This window comes from Scyliorhinus torazame, chromosome 19 (assembly GCF_047496885.1).
Source record: "Scyliorhinus torazame isolate Kashiwa2021f chromosome 19, sScyTor2.1, whole genome shotgun sequence".
Classification (NCBI taxonomy): Eukaryota; Metazoa; Chordata; class Chondrichthyes; order Carcharhiniformes; family Scyliorhinidae; genus Scyliorhinus; species Scyliorhinus torazame.
The window spans coordinates 117,226,572-117,249,977 of record NC_092725.1 but is presented as its reverse complement, the minus strand read 5'-3'; the positions used below and the strand labels follow the sequence as shown (position 1 = coordinate 117,249,977).

The following is a 23,406-nucleotide window of genomic DNA, read 5'->3' as shown; positions in this document are numbered from 1 at the left end:
CATAACCTCCCTAGTCTTAAACTCCATCCCTCTAGCAATGAAGGACAAAATTCCATTTGCCTTCTTAATCACCTGTTGCACCTGTAAACCAACTTTTTGCGACTCATGCACTAGCGCACCCAGGTCTCTCTGCACAGCAGCATGTTTTAATATTTTATCATTTAAATAATAATCCCTTTTGCTGTTATTCCTACCAAAATGGATAACCTCACATTTGTCAAAATTGTATTTCATCTGCCAGATCCTAGCCCATTCACTTAGCCGATCCAAATCCCTCTGCAGACTTACAGTATCCTCTGCATTTTTGCTTTACCACTCATCTTAGTGTCGTCTGCAAATTTGGACACATTGCCCTTGGTCCCCAACTCCAAATCATCTAAGTAAATTGTGAACAATTGTGGGCCCAACACTGATCCCTGACGGACACCACTAGCTACAGATTGCCAACCAGAGAAACACCCATTAATCCCCACTCTTTGCTTTCTATTAATTAACCAATCCTCTATCCATGCTACTACTTTCCCCTTAATGCCATGCATCTTTATCTTATGCAGCAACCTTTTGTGTGGCACCTTGTCAAATGCTTTCTGGAAATCCAGATATACCACATCCATTGGCTCCCCGTTATCTACTGCACTGGTAATGTCCTCAAAATATTCCACTAAATTAGTTAGGCACGACCTGCCCTTTATGAACCCATGCTGCGTCTGCCCAATGGGACAATTTCCATCCAGATGCCTCGCTATTTCTTTCTTGATGATAGATTCCAGCATCTTCCCTACTACCGAAGTTAAGCTAACTGGCCTATAATTACCCGCTTCCTGCCTACCTCCTTTTTTAAACAGTGGTGTCACGTTTGCTAATTTCCAATCCGCCGGGACCACCCCAGAGTCAAGTGAATTTTGGTAAATTATCACTAGTGCATTTGCAATTTTCCTAGCCATCTCTTTTAGCACTCCGGGATGCATTCCATCAGGGCCAGGAGACCTGTCTACCTTTAGCCCCATTAGCTTGCCCATCACTACCTCCTTAGTGATAACAATCCTCTCAAGGTCCTCACCTGTCATAGCCTCATTTCCATCAGTCACTGGCATGTTATTTGTGTCTTCCACTGTGAAGTGGAGATGCCGGCGTTGGACTGGGGTGAGCACAGTACGAAGTCTTACAACACCAGGTTAAAGTCCAACAGGTTTGTTTCGATGTCACTAGCTTTCGGAGCGCTGCTCCTTCCTCAGGTGAATGAAGAGGTATGTTCCAGAAACACATATAGCGACAAATTCAAAGATGCCAAACAATGCTTGGAATGCGACCATTAGCAGGTGATTAAATCTTTACAGATCCAGAGATGGGGTAACCCCAGGTTAAAGAGGTGTGAATTACATCAAGCCAGGACAGTTGGTAGGATTTCGCAGGCCAGATGGTGGGGGATGAATGTAATGTGACATGAATCCCAGGTCCCGGTTGAGGCCGCACTCATGTGTGCGGAACTTGGCTATAAGTTTCTGCTGGGCGATTCTGCGTTGTTGCGCGTTCTGAAGGCCGCCCTTCTGAAGGTTCTCCAAGGCGGCCTTCAGGACGCGCAACAACGCAGAATCGCCGAGCAGAAACTTATAGCCAAGTTCCGCACACATGAGTGCGGCCTCAACCGGGACCTGGGATTCATGTCACATTACATTCATCCCCCACCATCTGGCCTGCGAAATCCTACCAACTGTCCTGGCTTGATGTAATTCACACCTCTTTAACCTGGGGTTACCCCATCTCTGGATCTGTAAAGATTTAATCACCTGCTAATGGTCGCATTCCAAGCATTGTTTGGCATCTTTGAATTTGTCTATATATGTGTTTCTGGAACATACCTCTTCATTCACCTGAGGAAGGAGCAGCGCTCCGAAAGCTAGTGACATCGAAACAAACCTGTTGGACTTTAACCTGGTGTTGTAAGACTTCGTACTGTGTTCCACTGTGAAGACCGACCCAAAAAACCTATTCAGTTCCTCAGCCATTTCCTCATCTCCCATTAATAAATCTCCCTTCTCATCCTCTAAAGGACCAATATTTACCTTAGCCACTCTTTTTTATTTTATATATTTGTAGAAACTTTTACAATCTGTTTTTATATTCTGAGCAAGTTTACTCTCATAATCTATCTTATTCTTCTTTATAGCGTTTTTTGTAGCTTTCTGTTGCCCCCTAAAGATTTCCCAGTCCTCTAGTCTCCCACTAATCTTTGCTACTTTGTATGCTTTTTCCTTCAATTTGATACTCTCCCTTATTTCCTTAGATATCCAAGGTCGATTTTCCCTCTTTCTACCGTCCTTCCTTTTTGTTGGTATAAACCTTTGCTGAGCACTGTAAAAAATCGCTTGGAAGGTTCTCCACTGTTCCTCAACTGATTCACCATTAAGTCTTTGCTCCCAGTCTACCGTAGCTAGTTCTTCTCTCATCCCATTGTAATCTCCTTTGTTTAAGCACAAAACACTAGTGTTTGATTTTACCTTCTCACCCTCCATCTGTATTTTAAATTCCACCATATTGTGATCGCTCCTTCCGAGAGGATCCCTAACTATGAGATCCTGAATCAATCCTGTCTCATTACACAGGACCAGATCTAGGACCGCTTGTTCCCTTGTAGGTTCCATTACATACTGTTCGAGGAAACTATCGCGGATACATTCTATAAACTCCTCCTCAAGGCTGCCTTGACCGACCTGGTTAAACCAATCGACATGTAGATTAAAATCCCCCATGATAAATGCTGTACCATTTCTACATGCATCCGTTATTTTTTTTGTTTATTGCCTGCCCCACCTTAATGTTACTATTTGGTGGCCTGTAGACTACTCCTATCAGTTACTTTTTCGCCTTACTATTCCTGATTTCCACCCAAATGGATTCAACCTTATCCTCCATAGCACCGATGTCATCCCTTACTATTGCTCGGATGTCATCCTTAAATAACAGAGCTACACCACCTCCCTTACCATCCATTCTGTCCTTCCGAATAGTTTGATACCCTCGGATATTTAACTCCCAGTCGTGACCATCCTTTAACCATGTTTCAGTAATGGCCACTAAATCATAGTCATTCACGATGATTTGCGCCATCAATTCATTTACTTTATTCCGAATACTACGAGCATTCAGGTAAAGTACACTTATGTTGGCTGATTTACCTCTGTTCTGAATCTTAACACCTCGATCAGTAATCTCTCCCAAGTTATATTTCCTCTTAACTTTTCTCCTAATTTTCCTTGTCGTTGAACCCATATCTTCATGTAACAACCTGCCGCATCACTTACCATTAATGTTTTTACTTCCCGTTTTATTCCTTTTAGTATTACTGGTCCTATTCACTGAGCTCCCTTCAGTCACTTTACCTTGTACTGTCGCCCTTTTTGATTTTTGACTATAGCTTCTCTGCCTTACACTTTCCCCCTTACTGCCTTTTGTTTCTGTCCCTGTTTTACTACCTTCCAACTTCCTGCATCGGTTCCCATCCCCCTGCCACATTAGTTTAAACTCTCCCCAACAGCTCTAGCAAACACCCCCCCCTAGGACATCGGTTCCAGTCCTGCCCAGGTGCAGACCGTCCAATTTGTACTGGTCCCACCTCCCCCAGAACCGGTTCCAATGCCCCAGGAATTTGAATCCCTCCCTCTTGCACCATCTCTCGAGCCACGCATTCATCCTATCTATCCTGACATTCCTACTCTGACTAGCTCGTGGCACTGGTAGCAATCCTGAGATTACTACCTTTGAGGTCCTACTTTTTAGTTTAACTCCTAACTCCCTGAATTCAACTTGTAGGACCTCGTCCTGTTTTTTACCTATATCGTTGGTGCTTATGTGCACCACGACAGCTGGATGTTCACCCTCCCCCCCCAGAATGTCCTGCAGCCGCTCCGAGACATCCTTGACCCTTGCACCAGGGAGGCAACATACCATCCTGGTGTCTTGATTGCGTCCGCAGAACCGCCTGTCTATTCCCCTTACGATTGAGTCCCCTATCACTATAGCCCTGCCATTCTTCTTCCTGCCCAGCTGCTGGGGCGGCACGGGCTCTTTTACCCCGCCGGGCAGAGCTACCATACAGCTTGACCAATAGGAAACATACAATATCTACCAATGGTGTTCCAGCATTACCAGGTACCGTAATACCTCTACACAGACTACCACATTCACCCCCTGTTAAAGAAGAGTCCGGCGGGGGTGGTGGCCTGATATTACAACATGGTAACATGGTAGAAATTATAGTTATGGAGGTACCGTAATACTTCCGTACAGCGTTTTGTAACTATTTACAATTCTATTTACTATTTTCAATTTATGATTCTTAATTAACCATACACATTAAAATGAAGCAATCAGTCGATCAGGGGACCCGGTCGTCCTGTGTGATCGTTGAAGCTTCGGTGGTGACTCCGGTGGAGGCTCGGGCGTCTGTGACTCTGGGGGCGTGGCCTCGATCTCTGTGGCAGCTTCGACACCCCTAGACGGCGCTGGTGGGGAAAACGGTTGACCTGGGAAGGGAACGTCTGCAGGGTGCGTCGGTGGGTGGGGGGCCTAGACGGGGCCGGCGGAAGGACCGGTCCTCCTGTAAGGTGCACTGGTGGGAGGGTGGGTGGGACTGGTGGCTGGGGTGTGGGGCTCCGACAGGCGCCAGGTCTCATAGGGAGACCGTATCTTGTTGGCCGTCGGGGTACGCCACGTAGGCGTACTGGGGGTTAGCGTGGAGAAGGTGGACCCTCTCGACCAACGGGTCCGACTTGTGCGCTCGCACGTGTTTTCGGAGCAGGATGGGTCCGGGAGCTGCCAGCCAGGTCGGGTGCGGGGTCCCAGAGGAGGACGTCCTGGGGAAGACAAGGAGACGTTTGTGAGGTGTTTGGTTGGTTGTGGTACAAAGCAGTGACCGGATGGAGTGGAGGGCATCCAGGAGGACTTCCTTCCAGCGGGAGACTGGGAGATTCCTGGACCGTAGGGCCAGTAGGACGGTCTTCCAGACCGTTCCGTTCTCCCTCTCGACCTGTCCATTTCCCCGGGGGTTGTAACTGGTCATCCTGCTTGAGGTAATGCCCTTGCTGAGCAGGAATTGACGCAGTTCGTCGCTCATAAAGGAGGACTCCCGGGACGATACAAGATCTCGTAGTTGTAGGTGGAGAGTTCGGTCCTCCACCGCAAGATCTTATCGTTTTTTTATCTTGTCCAGCTGTGCATTATCGAACATGAAAGCAACCGACCATTGGTCAGTGAGGAGAGTGAATCTCCTGCCGGCCAGGGAATGCCTCCAATGTCGCACAGCATCTACTATAGCCTGGACCTCCTTTTCGACTGAGGAGTGGCGGATTTCAGAAGCAAGGAGGGTACGTGAGAAGAAGGCCACGAGGCCGCAGACAGTGAGGGGGGTATAGAGCTGCCGAATTTGAAAGTTAGACTTTGGAGATTACACTGGAAGTCTAAACCTAGGAATGTGGCCGCGCAGAAGTGGGGAAGGACGTAGAGCCGGTAATTTTTAAACTCCCTTCCCTGGACAGTGAGGTTTGCTACACAAAACCCCTTTATCTCTACTGAGTGGGATCCGGAGGCCAGGGAGATTTTTTGATTAACGGGGTGGACGAGGAGAGAACAGCGCCTTACCGTGTCAGGGTGTATGAAGCTCTCTGTGCTCCCAGAGTCGATTAAGCAGGACGTCTCGTGCCCGTTGATTAGTACTGTTGTTGTAGCAGTTGAGAGTGTTCGAGGCCGGGACTGATCCAGGGCCACCGAGGCTAATCTCAGCAGTTGAGTGTTCTCTTCGGGCGGTGTGCAGTCAGCCGAGCTGGGGTCCTGGGAGTCCATCCAAGATGGCGGCTCCCATTGGTCGCACATGGCTGGGGGTGAACAAAATGGCGGCGCCCATCCATCGAACGTGGCGTCCGTGGGACAAGGTGGCGGCGCCCGGGGGCCGCACGTGGCCCTGGAGTAGGAAGATGGCGGCGCCCGCTAGCTGCACGGGGACCGTGGAGAGGTTTGTGGTGGCGGTCCGCATCCGCCGCCGGAGACCGCGGCGACCGCACGGGCCTGGCATATTACCACAAAGTGGCCCTTTTTACCGCATCCCTTGCAGGTGGATGCGCAGGCCGGGCAGCGCTGCGGGGGGTGCTTGGCCTGCCCTCAAAAGTAGCAGCGGGGCCCCCCGGGGTTTCCAGGCCGCCATGCAGCACAAGCTTGTGGGGGGATGGGGAATGTCTCGGGGTCGGCTGCGGAGGGGTTCCACACTGCCCAGGGGGCTGCTGCGCAGTCGGGAACGTAAGCGCGGGCGTTTGTGGAGGCCACATCCAGAGAGCCTGCAAGGGCCCGTGCCTCCTTGAGGCCTAGGGTGTCTTTTTCCAGCAATCGCTGGCGGATTTGGGAGGACAGCATACCTGCCACAAAAGCGTCCCGGATCAAGAGTTCTGTGTGCTCGCTTGCCGAAACTTGCGGGCAGCTGCAGTTTCTCCCCAACACCAGGAGCGCACGGTAGAATTCTTCCAGCGATTCCCCAGGGATTTGTCGCCTCGTCGCTAGCAGATGTTGGGCGTCGACCTGGTTTACCGGGCGAATATAGTGTCCTTTTAGCAGCTCTATTGCTGCATTGAAGTCTTCCGCATCCTCGATGAGGGTGTAAATTTCCGGGCTCACCCTCGAGTGCAGGACTTGCATTTTCTCTTCTCCTGTGGGTGTGTTTTCGGCCGTTCCGAGATATCCTTTGAAACACGCCAGCCAGTGCTTGAAGATTGCCGCTGAGTTCGCCGCGTGGGGGCTGAGTTGCAGACACTCCGGCTTGATTCGGAGCTCCATCCTTTTAAATCTAGCTTATTAAATTGATGCACGATCAATGACCACTAAAGCAAGGTTGTAGTCCAACTGAAGGCTTTAATAAGCTAGATGTTTCCCCCAGCAGCTCAGGTACAGAATGAAGGCTGCTGGGGCAGCACAGGCTCTTATACCCCACCTCGCAGGGCAGAGCTACCATAAAGCTTGACCAATAGGAAACATACAATATCTACCAATCGTGTTCCAGCATTATCAGGTACCGTAATACCTCTACATAGACTACCACAGGTACCTAGTCTCTTACCGTGAAGAAATTACTTTGATTTGTCTCTCTTGGACATGAGGTGGGTGGCCTCACACTTTGAACTCCATCTGCCAGTTTTTCCCACTCACTCAATCTGTTCAAATCCGTTGGTCCTGTTTCAATCCATACCATTTACTGGGCCTCCCTAATTGCAAAGTTGAATACGCAACTCTCAATTCCTTCATCAAAGTCGTTGATATATGTAGAAATAGCTTTAGAAATCTTTGTTTATATTCTCCTGTTTTATTAACTCATCCAAGTTTAATTCTATTTGTTTAGTTCCAGCTAAAGTTACTCGTCTGCAATGGATGAACATTAACCAAACTGACAGCTTGTTATTCACATGGACTCCGGCTGTGGGAGAGTTTGATTCCTACAACATGTCACTTTATAATCCAAATGGCACTGTGCAAAGCAATAAATTTGGAAAGAAAGACTTGAAGGAATGCTACTTTCTGGGCTTGATCCCTGGTAGGATTTATCATATGGTGATAGTAACACAAAGTGGAGAATTGAGCAATAAAGCTGCTGCAGAGGGAAGAACAGGTAAATACCGATTGATGTTTTCACTTTTAATGCATTTCAAATATCTATAGCCAGTGTATTTCTCATAAATGGTAGCTCAGAAAGTATCATGAATAAACAGTGCAGTCTGTGATTATACTTCGCTACATGGGAACATGTATTAACCCAAATGGGAAAGGAGCCAGAGGCAATTATATCTCAATTGGCAGAATCTAATTTCCACTGGAAAGTCAGGCATGTGTAAACAGACGGTTGATTCACTATCAACAACAAAGCAGGTTAAAATTACCTCCAATATCTCCTGTCGGGTCATTATAAATGGGCAGGACCCAATACAGCTACAATTCAAAGTGTCAACATTCTTAAAAAAGAAAGGTAATTGTTCATGCTTGCTCCTTGCAAGGCACTTGTTTCTTTGCAAAGCAATTAATATGTAACTGCCACCAGGTCATTTTCAGTAACAAGGCTCTGTAGCCTTCAAATTACAGGTCAGATTGAGCATAACTCCAGTTTAGGGAAATACATTTGTGTGTTGCACGGTTAGAATGCTCCTGTCAGTATAAACGTAGCATCACTTGATCACTCTTTCGGATCAGCAAGCTCTGCTCTTCCTCCTATATAATCTCAAAGTGCTTCATCTGGCTATCCATCCAAAGCTTTGAGGGGATTCAAATTCAGTGCAAGAAATCAAAAGAAAATCTTACAAATGCTGATTTTATTTGCATCCTAAGGATTTGCTGTCCATTTCTTCACTTTGGGGGTCAATTCTTTTTCAGGCATTGATTTGAATTAAATCCCATCATCTTTGTTTTTGGCACAGCACAATTGTTCAAACCTAACTTGTTTGTCAAAAGTTGCATCCTAAAGAGGTGAAGGCTTTGAGAATTAAATCCAAGTGAACCGCCGTCATTAATGGGACAACGAGTTTCAAAGTGACATTGCATTAAGGAAACAACCTCAGTTTGAGTGCAGTTCAGAACATCTGCAAATTTGGAACATGTACAAAAACAAACATCTGTCATCATTTAAAATTTGAAAGAAAAGTTTTTTTTTAAACTGGGAGCCCTGAAACAGATGTTACAGCCTCAGGTAGAGGGATATTTTTGAATATCACAGCTTTATAAGGAGAAAATTGGTTCACTGGCTGGAAAATGGGTAAAAAGTTATTGCATTCAGAAAGTAAATTAACAAGGAAGAATGAATCCATTGCAAAACATGAACAGTGCACTGTGGCAATAAATTGCAGCTCGGATTCTGGCATAATGATGTATTTAATGACTTTGTGAGACATAACCTTTACTTTTGGGCATCGAAAATGTCTGCAATGTCTCATACCCAGAATCTGCAGGATCATTGGTGTTCATTACCATGATGAGCTTTGACATGCTACTGCACAGACAGAAATTAAACTTAATGAAGCTTAAAGTATTTTTTACAACATCAGCTCTAGATTAATTGTCCCTTAACTTATGTGACCCATGTTGCTGAAGATTTGCTGCACCCAACCCCATGCACTAAGCCTGCAAACATCAACTCAGCATAGCCTGGGCTGCAGCCAGGAGCATGCCAGCTCTTACCCCATTAGACGATGCCTGCGGATTTTCTGGACTGTTACATAAATGCTAGCGGTTGTTTAGTCACACAACAAATCCTTCTTGTAGCTTGAGAAGAAATCATTAACAAAATGACCCTGAATAAGTTAGAGATAAGCATATTAATTAAAATTTACATATAAATATTCTCAATGAAATTTGTAATCAGTAGGCTTGGTTAATATTTGGTTAATATTTTAGTCCAACTCTTACCGGTAATCTTTAATTCTCTTAAAGCACCAAAACCTCCAGGGTCAGTATCCTTTGCTGATGTTACAAATACTTCATTGGTCATCACATGGCTGGGTCCTCCAGATTGGACGGATTATGATGACTTTGAGCTGCAGTGGACCCCAAAAGATTCTACAGTTGTTGTTTTTAACCCGTACAACACTGTGAAATCAAAAGGACGGATCATACAGAAGCTCCATCCCGGGCGTCCCTACACTTTCAGTGTGCGGACTATCAGTGGGAACTCACTGAAAACTTTTAGTGAACCTGTTCAAGCTCATATAAGGACACGTAAGTGATATGCACAACATAATTTTAATCACTGTTCAGAAATAAGATATTGTCAAGTTGCATGGATATTATTTTAACTTGGGAGAAGAATGTTTGTCAAAAATACAACTGTGATAATGCCCTGGAATCGATTAATGAGTAAGGACACTGTGTGTTCCTACAGTATACAGATAGTCCTAACTTTAATCCTTGTTTTGTACCAAAATGGTTAGTTTCAGCCTATCCAGCGCTCAGGAGGCGGTGCCGTAGTGGCATTGTCACTGGACTAATAAACCAGAAACCTAAGGTAATGTTCTGGAGACCTGGGTTCAAATCCTGCCGCTGCAGATGGTGAAATTTGAATTCATAAAAATCTGGAATTAAAAGTCGAAAGATGACCATGAAACCATTGCTGATTGAACCCACCTGGTTCACTGATGTCCTTCAGGGAAAAAAATCTGCCATCCTTACCTGGTCTGGCCTACATGTGACTCCAGACCCACAGCAATTCGGTTAACATTTAACTGCCGCCTCAAAGACAATTAGGGATGGGCAATAAATGCTGGTCCAGCCAGTGAAGCCCACTTCCCATGAGCAAATAAAAAAAGTATTGCCCATCAGTTAAAAAGGATTACCATTCCTGATCTCACTCCCTTGAATATCAGTTGAGGATGGGATCAGCTTGGTATAACACCTCAGTGTAGAAGTTCACTTAATACTCAGGAACCAGGAAGAGGTTACATGTCCTATTCCTATTTCTATGCTCCAATGCATTGTTCGATGCATTTTTCTTCCAGTATGATGATCAGAGTATAAATCCAAGCACTATTATTTGATTTTAAAACTTGTTGAATCATTCTCTTTTCTTCGCTGGTTGATGAATTGTTGGATTATTGCCGTATAAAGAGGTTTAGGCTAAATCTTCCCAGAAATAGGGTTGTTGAATTATTTAAAGCCGGCTTAAAGATTTATGCATTGGTTCTCCAAATAAAGTAATCTCAAAATACTCAGCTGAGCCTGAATTGAGACAACAGTTAAACCCTCTTACTGCCGACCTAAATATGTCACCAGATCTACGGTATTAAATGGGTTATGACATTAATGCATTTTTAAAAGAACACACACAAAAGAACAGAACAAAAGGAAATATATTGAGATATCAAGCAAAGATTTAGAAAGGAAACAAGCGCGTTGTAAATATCTTCGTAAATAAATGAAAATTAATTCATATTCATGTAAAACTAATTGAGCTTTTTAACAGGTAGGTTATAATGTACCTGCATTTATACAGTGCTTTCAAAATAGCAAAGCATAAGAGGAATTGGAAGATGTATACAATGCATAATCATTGAGATGGGTTCTGAGGGATCTTTTAAAGGTGAAGAAGAATGGTACATTGGGTGAGAGCGATTTAGGAAGACAATTCCAGAGTTTCGGGCCATGATTGTTTTTTTAAAATAAATTTAGAGTACCCAATTCATTTTTATTCAAATTAAGGGCAATTTAGCAAGGTCAATCCACCTAGCCTGCACATCTTTGAGTTGTTGGGGCGAAACCCACGTAAACACGGGGAGAATGTGCAAACTCCAGGCGGACAGTGACCCAGAGCCGGAATTGAACCTGGGATATCGGCGCCATGAGGCAGCAGTGCTACTCACTGCGCCACCGTGCTGCCTTCTAGGGCCATGATTTTTGAGGAACCACACTGCAATGCTGGATAGGAAGGGGCAGCAGGACACACAATGGGTTGAACTGAGACATTGGAGTGTGCAAGCTAGGATGCAGAGTTGGAGGTGAAGGCGAGAGGTTGAAGAAATTTGCGAATAAAGGCAAAGGTTATGAAATTGGAACATTGGGCAAAAGGAGCCATAGAGCGAGATAAATTGAGGGCATGAAAACTTTCGACAAATTGAAACTCACATGAAGTCAATATGAGGAACAAGCTAGAAGGCCATTGGAGATGTTAATCCTCGGCAAATCCTGAGACTTTCAGTTGCATTTAAGTGCCAGGTCAAGATGACAGGTTATGACAAGGCAGCCTTGAAACAAAGTATTTATTTGCCTGCTTTAAAATCGACACTAATGTCGATTCTTCTGTCTTTCGGTATTGCAATTGTTTTTACGATTATTTGTAAATTACAGGACCTGACAAAATTCAGCATATCCGGTGTCGACCCCAGAGTTCCACTGCAGTCTCCTGCTCCTGGACACACCCTGACTCAGACTATGATGGCTATGATGTTAAATGCTACCATTTAGACAAAAAAGAATTGGTGTACTCACGAAGAATTGAAAAAGAATTAGTTCAATACATCATCAGGGAACTAGAGCCGGACAAGAAATATTTAGTGGCTATAAAAGTTATCTCTGATAAAATGACCAGTGATGCTGTTGAGGACAGTGTTATTACCATGATTGACAGTAAGTATTCCCAATCATATATTCTGACCTTTTGTGAAACTGTTTATTTTGCATTCTAAGTGCAAAGTTTGTTACAGTCCAGTTAGTGACCAGTAACTTGAAATTCCATTTACCCACTAGGAGAATATAGCCACAGGATTCCACAGTTTTTTCACAAACAAAATAAAATTTAGTGTACTAATTCAGAAAAGTAAAACCATCGACAAAATCTATTTTATACTCTAACGTTCAAAATTAACACGAGGTAAATGTGAATTAACAGGCAAAATGTGATTGAATGCATCACACTGCACATTAAATGGCAGCCCTAGACAAGGTAGATCCCATGGATTTCTCAGCAACCCACTCAGACATCAGTGACCACTGTGAGTCACAAAATAATGTAATAATAATAATCTTAATTGTCACAAGTAAGCTTACATTAACACGGCAATGAAGTTACTGTGAAAGGCCCCTAGTTGCCACACTCCGACTCCTGTTAGGGTACACGGAGGGAGAATTCAGAATGTCCATATTATGTAACAGCACGTCTTTCTGGACTTGTGGGAGGAAACCGGAGCACCCGGAGGAAACCCACGCAGACATGGGGAGAACGTGCAGACTCCTCACAGACAGTGACCCAAGCCGGGAATCGAACATGGATCCCTGGCACTGTGAAGCAACAATGCTAACCACGGTGCTACTGTGCCGCCCAGGTGCATAAAAATTCCACAGAATGGGAACGGGGCTACAAAGCTTCTATTTGGGCCCTACCCGATTTTTACATCCCCCCTGCCTATTTTCTGACATGGATGGAGGCATGAAAATTCAAACACCACCTGTCCCACATGTAGCAGATCAACATCTCAGAACCCATTGAACTCATGGAACCAAATCATCCTTCATCCCAATGGGGCACTCTAGAAGCAGAACTTGATGTGTGTACAACAGATTGAACATTTGAGGCGATTTACAATTTTATGAATGGGTTCAATGGATAAGAGACCTTTTGCTATCAAGCAGCTCTGAATGTTAGAATAGCTCTATTAAATTGTTAGAAATTTATTGTTAATGCCCACTTCAAAGATATCCCAGGGTCCGCCCATTGTGGATACTGGGTATGGCTTATGAAGGTTGCATGGGGGTGCATTGGGAGTATGGGGAGCATGGAGGTAGTGTGGGGGTATTGTGGGAATGGAAGTAACATGGGTGTGGGTGGGAGTTAGGGGTGAGTGCCTGGATTTCATCATTAAAACTGGGCTGATGTCCCAGTAAATGGAGACATGCATTTCCAGCCTCAGGACTCAACAACTGCCCACCTCCATTGTCACCTGAGGCCTGCAACTAAAAGCCTGACTCCAACCCATCCCCGCCTGCCAGGCATGAAAATGTGGTGGATGGTGGCTCTTCAGGGACTGCCAGGTCAGGAATCTTCCTGACTCTGTAGTACAAAGGGTTAATGTTAAATATATATATATAGGGGGTGATTTTGCACTCATGCTTGCCATCAGAGAGAACAAAGACATGGACACAAAATCTCATGAGAGTCGGGAAATGGGTTCCTTGCCAGTGAAATCCCGATTCCTGATTTGCTTCACCGGCGATGGGTGGGAACCTCATTTAAACACATTTTAGTGGATTTACATACTATTAAAGGACCTCCATGCCATTCACTTTTCTCCTTACTGAGTATTCAAAGCTCGCCAATATGATGTCACAGCAGCAAGGTTTAGAACAGCTGTAGGAAGACAGGAAACAGCCAGGGGTCGCTGCCATGGTCATTAAAGTGGGTGGTCGGGGTAGAGGGTCACCGCTGGGCACTGTTCTTGCACAGATTGCATTGCCAGGTTGGCAGTGCCAACCTGTGCTGGGGAAATGCCGAGGGGGCCCTCTGGGGAGCCCAATTTGGGATGTGCAGGCGGAGGTTGATGGGGGGGTGGGGGACGTTATGTGTGATGGGGTGGGGGAGAAAGGCTCTGAGGTCTTTGAACGGGGGACTTGGCAGTGACGGGGTAACAGTGGTGATACTGGTTATGTTGGGGATGAAGATCCCCCAATAACTGCAATGGGGAGGGGAGAGACCCCGATAATTGTGCAGTTGGGGATGGGAGGGGTGCAGTGGGTGGGAACTACTGATAATTCTGACCTTTACATATGCACCCTGATTTTTACGGAGCTGACCTTGCTAGCTCTATCAGGCCCCACCCTGCCAGACTAACTGCGTAAACCATGCCCCCTGATTACCTTTGGTCAGAGCGCCAGAAAATCTGGTCTGAAAACTCAGCAGTGCATCTGGAGGAATACATGCTGGTTTTCAGCCACTCTTGACAAATCATGGTAAAGTTCCGCCTGTATAGTCTACACCATCAGTGACAGCAGATTACATGACAATAGAGCACAGAGAAAGATAGTTCTATGTAGAGCCTTATGCTGTGTATACCTTGCAAATAGTTAGCATATTGTTCAATAAAAGATATAGCTTGTTAATAACATCGCCTGAAGCCTTTTCTGTAGGTCCAGACCTAAACCAAAAATAACAATAACAGACACTCAACCTTCCCACTTCCTCCATGAAAATCCAGCTCTAGATTATCTGGTCTGCTATTTGTGTTACTGGACCCTGTACTTCAACTCTTACATTGCGTCATCCCCTTAGAAAGAAAACTGCAGACCTGAAAAATTATTTCCTCCTCTAAGCACTTTGCTGCTTTCTCTTTCTCAACAGGCGACACCATGATTAGTCAGCCATTTAAAAAAATATTATCAAATTAATCTTTAATTATTGTCCAATTTAGAATACTTCATTTTGGCTGAAGTTCTACACTGAGGTACTAGTGACATCTCCAGACAACGGCATAATTGAGTTTGATAAAAAAAGACCTCACATGTCATTGAATAAATGTGATGACTTCTCTCAAGGATACTTTTCAATTGCTTTCATTTAAAACTATATATTGCAATGCATTCACTTTTATTTGTGAGACGTTCAAGCGGAGCTTTTCAATTGTATAGTTAATCTTTCATTTAACATACCTGGCTGCAAGGTGCTTAATATCTCTAATAATTTAATGAGCAAAACCTGACAAAGTAGCTCAGCAACATAGTTGATCAGTATTATTCAGTGCAAATATAAATTTTACAGCAAAAGTTAACTAAATGCGTTTTTCCTGCAGGTCCACCTGCTCCACCTTCACATATCCGTGTGGATGAGAAAGCGGTTGTCATTACCAAATCCACCATACATTTCAATTTTAATTGCAGTTGGTTCAGTGATGTCAATGGAGCCATAAAGTACTTTACTGTCATAGTGTGTGAAGCGGAAGGTAAATATTATTTCACATGATTTGTGTCATCAACTAATACTGGTGCACATTTACGTAACTCCGAGAAAGGCTTGAGCCAATTGTAAAAACGCACACTCTTGATTAGGACCATGGTTCGCCAGGAGCATAAATCAGGAAATCACCAGATGATTTTATATCCAAACTCTGGGGAGTGTTGGCCGTATAGTGAGAGCTGCGCTTACAGCACGGGGCAGGACTGATGTAACAGGCCTGGTCTTTTCCTGCAAGTTAATGTGTTCTGCCTATTAACCATGACTGTAAAACAAAAGGTTTCATAGATTAAGTTTAGCAGGGAGGGAAGAAATAAACATAATTATGGAATCGCAATTGCATTTGAATGTTAAATTCTGGTAATGTTATGAATGCTGCATGTATTCTAACAACAATAACAGTTAATGTTTAGTCAGCACCTTTATTGTAATAAAACTCAAGGCTTCTCAGGCTGCACCTTCCAAACCCACAACCACTACCATCTCGAAAGACAAGGGCAGCAGACGCATGAGAACATCACCACCTGGAAGTTCACCAGGAACTTAGCATCCAGGGGCGTCATTCTCCGACCCCCCGCCGGGTCGGAGAATGGCCGTTGGCCGCCGTGAATCCCGCCCCCGCCCCCGCCGAAGTCTCCGCTCCCGGAGATTGGGCGGGGGCGGGAATCCAGCCGCGCCGGTTGGCGGGACCCCCCGCTGGATTCTCCGGCCCGGATGGGCCGAAGTCCCGCCCAGAAACTGCCTGTCCCGCCGGCGTAAATCAAACCTGGTATTTACCGGCGGGACCAGGCGGCGTGGGCGGGCTCCGGGGTCCTGGGGGGGGGCGCGGGGCGATCTGACCCCGGGGGGTGCCCCCACGGTGGCCTGGCCCGCGATCGGGGCCCACCGATCCGCGGGCGGGCCTGTGCCGTGGGGGCACTCTTTCCCTTCCGCCTCCGCTACGGCCTCCACCATGGCGGAGGCGGAAGAGACTCTCCCCACTGCGCATGCGCGGGAAACTTTCGGCGGCCGCTGACGCTCCCGCGCATGCGCGGAGAAACTGACAGCAGCCGCTGACGCTCCCGCGCATGCGCCGCATTTCCGCGCCAGCTGGCGGGGCAACAAACGCCATTTCCGCCAGCTGGCGGGGCGGAAATCCCTCCGGCGTCGGCCTAGCCCCTCAATGTTGGGGCTAGGCCGCCAAAGATGCGGAGACTTCCGCACCTTTTTGCCGGCGCGATGCCCGTCTGATTTGCGCCAGCTTTGGCGCCAGTCGGCGGGCATCCCGCCGTTGGGGGAGAATTTCGCCCCAGATTTGGAAATATATCGCTGTTCCTTCACTGTCACTGGGTCAAAATCCTGGAACTCCCTCCTTGACAGCACTGTGGGTGTACCTGTACCTCAGGGACTGCAGCGGTTCAAGAAGGCAGCTCAACTCCACCTTCCCGAGGGAAATTAGGGATGGCCAATAAATACCGTCCTAGCCGGCAACGCTCAACATCCCTTGGAGGAATAAAAATAAACTTCACAGATATTATAAAACAAAAATGACATTGAGGCATAGAAGGAGGCATCAGGGCAGATGGCCAAAAGGCTTGGTCAAAGATGAAGGTTTTAGGGAGTGTCTTAAAGGAGGAAAGTGAGGTGGATAGTTGGGTTCAGGATGGGAATTTCAGAGATTTGAACTTAGGCAACGAAAGGTAAGCCATCAATGATGGGGCAATTAAAACTGGATGCTCAAGAGGGCAGAATTAGAGCAGCCCAAATATCTCAGAGCGTTGTGGGGCTGGAGAGTTAGGCAAGGGTCAGACAAAGGACGGATTTGAAAACAAGGTAAGAGTTTTAAGACTGAGACGTTGTTTGACTGGAAGCCAGTGTAGACCAGTGAGCACAGGGTGATTGCTTCAAGTTAGAAGACAAGCTGTCGAGTTTTGCATGACTTCAAGTTTATGGAGGGTAGAGTATGGGAGACCGGCAAGAAGTGCATTAGAATAGTCATGTCTGAAAGTAACAAAGGCATGGGTAATAGTTTCAGCAGCAGAAACATGCTGACGCAAGGGTGAGAATTGGCATAATTACGGAAATGTAAGTAGGCAGTCTTACTGAGAGCGAAGATATGTGCTTGAACGTTTACCTTGTGGTCAAATATGATATTGAGGTTGAGGGCAGTCTAGTCCAGTCTCAGATGGCAGCCAGGATGGAGATTGGAACCTCTGGTGAAGAAGCTGAGCTTTTGGTGGAGACCGGACACATGAGACTTGAGTCTTCCCAGTATATAATCAAAGAGAGATTATTTTGAATTTAGATTATTTTGAATTTCATAGATAATCATAGAATTTACAGTGCTGAAGGAGGCCATTCGGCCCATCGAGTCTGCACCGGCTCTTGGAAAGAGCACCCTACCCAAGTTCAGCACCTCCACCCTATCCCCATAACCCAGTAACCCCACCCAACACTAAGGGCAATTTTGGACACTAAGGGCAATTTATCATGACCAATCCACCTAACCCGCACATCTTTGGACTGTGGGAAGAAACCGGAGCACCCGGAGGAAACCCACGCACACATGGGGAGGATGTGCAGACTCCGCACAGACAGTGACCCAAGCCGGAATCGAACCTGGGACCCTGGAGCTGTGAAGCAATTGTGCTATCCACAAGGTTACCGTGCTGCCCTGGTGTATTTGGTGTATTTCCAACCATGATCTATTCAAATCCATCAAAATCCCTAGAAATATAGTTCAGCTACCATCGTGACTTCCCCATCACACAACCTTGCCCCCCTCAACCCACCCTGGAAACACATTTCACCAAACTTGAAAAGATTATGCATGAACTGCCACAATTAGAAAATTAGTCAAACTTGAGCCAAACAATAATACAATCTAATTGTATTTACAGGTATCTATTTTCACCTTGGTTCTATTCTTGCCCAAACTGTCATTCTTGCTCTGCTAACTTTCTCCTTGACAAAAGTCAGGAGCAATATAAAACAATGGCATGTTTCCTTTACACCGTCGCACAAAGTGAAGATCTGCTCCAGAGAATCACAGAACGTTACCCGCGAAGACAGTTTTTTCTAAATTCCTTTCGATTTCTTATTGTGATTATCTAAAATTCTCTGCCTTAGCTCCAGCAGAAACAATCTAGTACCTTATCACAATTTTCATGCTCTTTGAAACCATTATCAAGTCCCCCCTTTGGCTTCCCGGCCCTGACTTCCTCGCAAAGGAAATAACGTAAACACAAAAGTTCTACGCATCTCATACCATTTTCTTCTTCAGGTTCTGAAAACCATGCCTGGTAACTATTGAATCTTTTGACCGTTGTGAAATCTTCAAAGCTTGTTTGATCAAAAAAAGGATTATTTTCTAATGTTTTTGTAGCCTTGGTGATAAATCGAATTCCATTTAGCAATGGTAAAAATAACCTGCCTGTCCATCTTCCCAGTTATTCAATACAAATGGAGAGATGCAGACATACAGCACTAATGAAAGCTGAAAATACAGATTTACTTTTGAGAACTGGGTTAGTGATAGTCGTATAACATTGTATGTTTTATTGGTTGGTGGGGTTGTTGCATATTTAAGCAAAGAGAATCATGCAGTAATATCGGAACACAAATGGACCTAACCAGGAACTCACTGTTAACAAATATACATAATGATGGAGAAAGCTGAAAAAAAGGTTGCACCTTTGGGATAAACTAGCAAATTCTGGAAACATACCGCAATCCAATCAGGATTACAAAGAAGTTAAAATTTTGACTGTCCTCATCGCCAGAGCTACACAGATAAGGGGTTTTACTGAAGTGATCTAATGCATTTTACTTCAATACGACAAACTCGGTCTGTTTATGATGTTCGGGCCGGAAAGTGGAGCTGAGTCCACAAAAGATCAGCCATGATCTCATTAAATGGCGGAGCAGGCTCGAGGGGCCAGATGGCCTACTCCTGCTCCTAGTTCTTATGTTCTTATGTTCTTATGTTTTTAGATACTGAAAATAGGAAGCCAGACAAACAGCACCCACTGCCATCTTACCTGGAATACAAACGGAACAGCTCGGTCCAAAACTATCAAACAAATTATTTTTCAAGCAAATGTGCAGAAAATCCTGACGGCACGTTGCAAACCTTTGAAATAAAAGTTGGGGCGCAGATGGACAGGCTGGGAGGGAAATGTGAGAAAGATCAGAAAACATTCTGCGATGGACCTTTGAAATCCAGAACATCATACAGGTCAGACCTCTCAGAAGAAAGACTTCCTTCCTCCAGTTTCTGACAAAGTTTTTTTTTCTGCAAGTTTTACAACTGTGCTAAACTAACGACTGGATTACTCTTTTAGAATCAGCGTGCGTGCCTTCACTCAGCTATTTGATGAAGATATGAGCAACCCTTTGTTTTCAGACACCTTTTTCTCCTTGCCTATAACTACGGAGGCAGGTAGGTGCTTGCTTGTGTAAATCACTGTAAACATCGCAGAGGGGCAAACATTTTAACCTTACCTTCTGCTAACACAGCAGATCCCCAATAGATAGTCAACACATATTGATATGGATTTTAGCCTGCACGTTTCAAAGTGGATAACAATCTTTTTGTGTCCTGTCTCTAGAGCCTCTCTTGGGTGTCATAGAAGGAGCAAGTGCTGGCGTGTTCCTGATTGTTATCCTCATTTCAGTCATGGCTATAATTGTTTGCAGGAGAAAAGTGAAGCCAGCGTGAGTATTGTGGCAGTTTTCTGCCAAAGTTGATATTTCCTAATGATCCACTTCAATCACTGAAGTTCCTTATGCCTTGAACTAGGTCATGAAAATCCTTGGAGCTGGTTCAGGCTCTGCCAGCAATACATTGCTGTTCATGTAGTGGAAACGTGCTTATCAGGATTGCCACTGCACCGCTGTATTGGCACCAGAGTCAGAGCAGCCATATGGAATTGCTTGGCTGTAGCCAATGCAGCATGGTAGGATTCAGTGGTAATAATGCCAATCTCTAGCACTCTCTTAGCACACCTTGCATCAGAATTAGAGAACTGTTACAGGGCAGAATGAAGCCATTCACCCCTTTGGAACTGCACTGCCTCTCCAAACGAGCACCATGCCCTAGTGCCATTACCCTAACATTTCCCCATCATCCTGCACATTGTTTCTATTCAAGTAATCATCTGTTTAGACGTGTATTTTCCCCAAGTTACAGCAGTTGAGCAAAAGCACCTCCATTGCAAAAGCCCTGCCATTGTGAGTTTTAAAACTGCTAACGCACGCCATTAAAATGTAACTAGAGTTCTCAAGGTTGCAAAGGCAATTGACGACATGAATCCAGGCACATTAATCGCAGCAGTGAGGGCTTCAATTCCTAAAGGAGACACGTTATAGATTACAAATAGCAATAGAAGGGGAATGGGGTAAAACTGTCAAATTCAAAAGGCTTAAAAGAGATTTGGAGTAATTTCCCAAGAAAGATCAAACAAATAGGGAGGATAATTGGGTTTAATGAAACAATTGGATGGCTTTCCGGAGGCAGAAATGAAGAACGTAATGCAAAACTGGCTAAGTGAGTTGATCTGTCAAAAACAACAACTTATATGGCACCTTTAATGTAATAAAACATCCAAGGAGCTTTATGGAACAAAGAATTACATCGATCAGCAACATAAGGAGACGTCAGGTAAGGTGACCAAAAGCTTAGTCAAAGGGAGGTTTGAAGCGTGTCTTAAAGCAAGGTGGAGTGACGTATGGAGAGAGTCCCAGCACGTGGGATCTGGGCAACTGAAGACACAACCACCGATAATAGAGAATTTAAGTTGGGATGCACAAGAGAATCCGAATTAAAACAGCATGGATATCTCCGAGGGTTGTGGGCTGGAGGGGGTTACAGAGATGGGGAGGAGTGAGATCACAGAGAGGTTTGAACAAAAGGATAAGAATTTTAAAATCGAGACATTGCTTGAGAGGGATCCAGTGTAGGTGAGTGAGCACAGGGATGACGGGAATGAGATTTGCTGTGTTAACACACGGGAAGCAGTTACGAGGCTAGATTGGAGAGGTTGGGATTGTTCTCCTTGGAGAGGATAAGGCTAAGAGGAGATTAGATAGAGGTGTTCAAAATCATGAAGGGATTAGGTAGAGTGGTTAGGGAGAAACTGTTCCCACTTGTAAAAGGATCAAGAACGAGAGGGCAGAGATTTAAAGTGATTTGCAAAAGAAGCAAGTGTGATGTGAGAAAACATTCTCACACATCGAGTGGTCCGGGTCTGGAATGCACTTCTTGGAAGTGTGTTGGAGGCAGGTTCAACTGAGGCATTCATAATAGTATTAGATGTTGACTTGAATAGATAGAGTGTGCAGGGGTATGGGAAAGGGCAGGAGAATCACACCAAGTCATGACGCTGGTTTGGAGAGCCGGTGCAGACACGATGTGCCAAATGACCTCCTTCTGCGCCATAACAATTCTGTGATTCCATTTCAGATGAGCTTAAGTTTAGAGAAGGTAAAATGGGTGAGGCTTGTTGGGCTAACATCATTTCACCATTTCCCAGAAATTCTTACGTTCTTGTTCAATGCGTTTTTGATTGTAGGAGTGTGGAATCTCGACCAGTATCAAAGCCAAAAGACAGGCCTTCATCTGTAACTGTCCCTCTTGTACAGGGAAGGTGAGAACTTTCTGATCCACAGCTTCACCTCAATAACTTTTCGCCTTCAAAACAAGAACTTTTGATAAAAATGTGCTCGCTGGAACCTCATTTTTCTTTTCTTTTTCAGGCAGCTTCCAATTTCCAGGTTGGTTCCGATAATATTTGTCATGGACATGTGACTCGCAGCATACTTATTGAAATTGTGTTTAATGTTGTTTCTCATAAATCTACTCCTGCCAAATTAATTTTAGAGAAATTAAGGCAAGCCAGTTCGAAAACCAGTTTACCAAACTGCAAGCAGATTCCAGTTATCTCCTGTCGGAGGAGTATGAGGTAGGATAGCCACTTTCATCTACTTCGAAACATTATAAACACATTTACGTGATTTTCTGAGATGAGAGGTACTGCTAATAGGAAAAGCTCCCGGGGTACATTAACCTGAGTTATTGCTTTCTCTTCAAAAGGATTTAAAAGATGTTGGAAGAAACCAGCCTTTTGACACAGCATTATTACCCGAGAACAGGGGGAAAAATCGATACAATAATATTCTGCCTTGTAAGTCTAATGTTCCTCATGTCACAGACTGTTACAGATTATGTACTTTTGAGCTGGAATTTAGTGTTGGCCAAATAGAAATATTATACAATTTGAGCACTACAGTGCTAATGATGTTGCATGTTGGCTGTCAAACTCTAATGTACTTGTTTAACCATTTGATCACTGGATTTTTTTTACTTCAGGTGCATTGACTATAATGGCAATCTAAGGTCGGCATGTGGTGCAGTGGTTAGCACTGGGACTGCGGCGATGAGGACCCGCGTTCGAATCCTGGCCCTTGGTCACTGTCCGTGGGGAGTTTGCACATTCTCCCCATGTCTGCGTGGGTTTCACCCCCACAACCCAAAGATGTGCAGGTTAGGTAGATTGGCCACGCTAAATTGCCACTTAATTGGAAAAAACAATAATTGGGTACTCTAAACTTATATTTAAAAAAATAATGGCAATCTAGATTTTGGGTTTTAGTGTAAACCTTGAAACATCGGGAGTTATCATCGGGAGAAATGTACAACAGGAGGTTGAGACAATATCATCTTGAATCTTGAGGAGGCCGAGTGGGCAATTTAGTGGTATAGTGGTTGGCTTATTCAGAAATCTGGGGCAAAATTCTCCCCAACGGCGGGATGCCCGCCGACTGGCGCCAAAGCCGGCGCTAATCAGACGGGCATCGCGCCGGCAAAAAGGTGCGGAAGGCTCCACATCTTTGGCGGCCTAGCCCCAACATTGAGGGGCTAGGCCGACGCCGGAGGGATTTCCGCCCCGCCAGCTGGCGGAAATGGCGTTTGTTGC

General features: G+C 45.0%; 1 protein-coding gene across 3 annotated transcripts in view; it reads left to right on the top strand.

Annotated features, from left to right (window-relative positions):
• Positions 1-23,406, top strand: part of ptprb (protein tyrosine phosphatase receptor type b) — a 169,023-nt gene that overhangs the window by 132,513 nt on the left and 13,104 nt on the right. For all 3 annotated transcript variants that reach the window (XM_072485101.1, XM_072485102.1, XM_072485103.1), the window contains 11 exons: positions 7,379-7,645; positions 9,454-9,738; positions 11,860-12,138; positions 15,291-15,440; positions 19,424-19,667; positions 19,774-19,871; positions 20,041-20,146; positions 22,003-22,077; positions 22,187-22,204; positions 22,311-22,392; positions 22,524-22,614. In XM_072485101.1, coding sequence (XP_072341202.1) covers positions 7,379-7,645; positions 9,454-9,738; positions 11,860-12,138; positions 15,291-15,440; positions 19,424-19,667; positions 19,774-19,871; positions 20,041-20,146; positions 22,003-22,077; positions 22,187-22,204; positions 22,311-22,392; positions 22,524-22,614 — 1,695 coding nt within the window. The remainder of the gene's footprint in view (positions 1-7,378; positions 7,646-9,453; positions 9,739-11,859; positions 12,139-15,290; positions 15,441-19,423; positions 19,668-19,773; positions 19,872-20,040; positions 20,147-22,002; positions 22,078-22,186; positions 22,205-22,310; positions 22,393-22,523; positions 22,615-23,406) is intronic.